Source organism: Penaeus monodon, chromosome 30 (genome assembly GCF_015228065.2).
Source record: "Penaeus monodon isolate SGIC_2016 chromosome 30, NSTDA_Pmon_1, whole genome shotgun sequence".
NCBI classification, from domain to species: domain Eukaryota; kingdom Metazoa; phylum Arthropoda; class Malacostraca; order Decapoda; family Penaeidae; genus Penaeus; species Penaeus monodon.
In genome coordinates, this window is record NC_051415.1 from 34,575,010 (window position 1) to 34,575,246 (window position 237).

Below are 237 nucleotides of genomic sequence, written 5' to 3' on the forward strand. Positions count from 1 at the left end.
AGATCGCCGGCTGCACTGCCTTCCAGTTCACAACGGAAGAATTGCGTGTCATTGACTGCTCTGTGAGAGTCGTGGCTGTCGAGGTAGTTGTGGAGGAGGAAGGAACAGGTGTCAGGCAGACCGACGGAGCAAACATCTGGATCGAGATGCAGCTGTATTCGTTCAAGATTGTATATAAAGACAAATACAAGAAACCCAATTTGCCATATACGCTGAAGGTTGGTGACTTTGCTATTG

General features: G+C 48.1%; 1 protein-coding gene across 1 annotated transcript in view; it reads left to right on the forward strand.

The window, feature by feature from the left end:
* The window catches only part of LOC119592435 (murinoglobulin-2-like), a gene marked incomplete at its 5' end in the record, with an annotated part of 10,056 nt that overhangs the window by 1,427 nt on the left and 8,392 nt on the right, over positions 1 to 237 (forward strand). Inside the window, 1 exon segment of the mRNA XM_037941259.1 lies at positions 3 to 218. Coding sequence (XP_037797187.1) covers positions 3 to 218 — 216 coding nt within the window.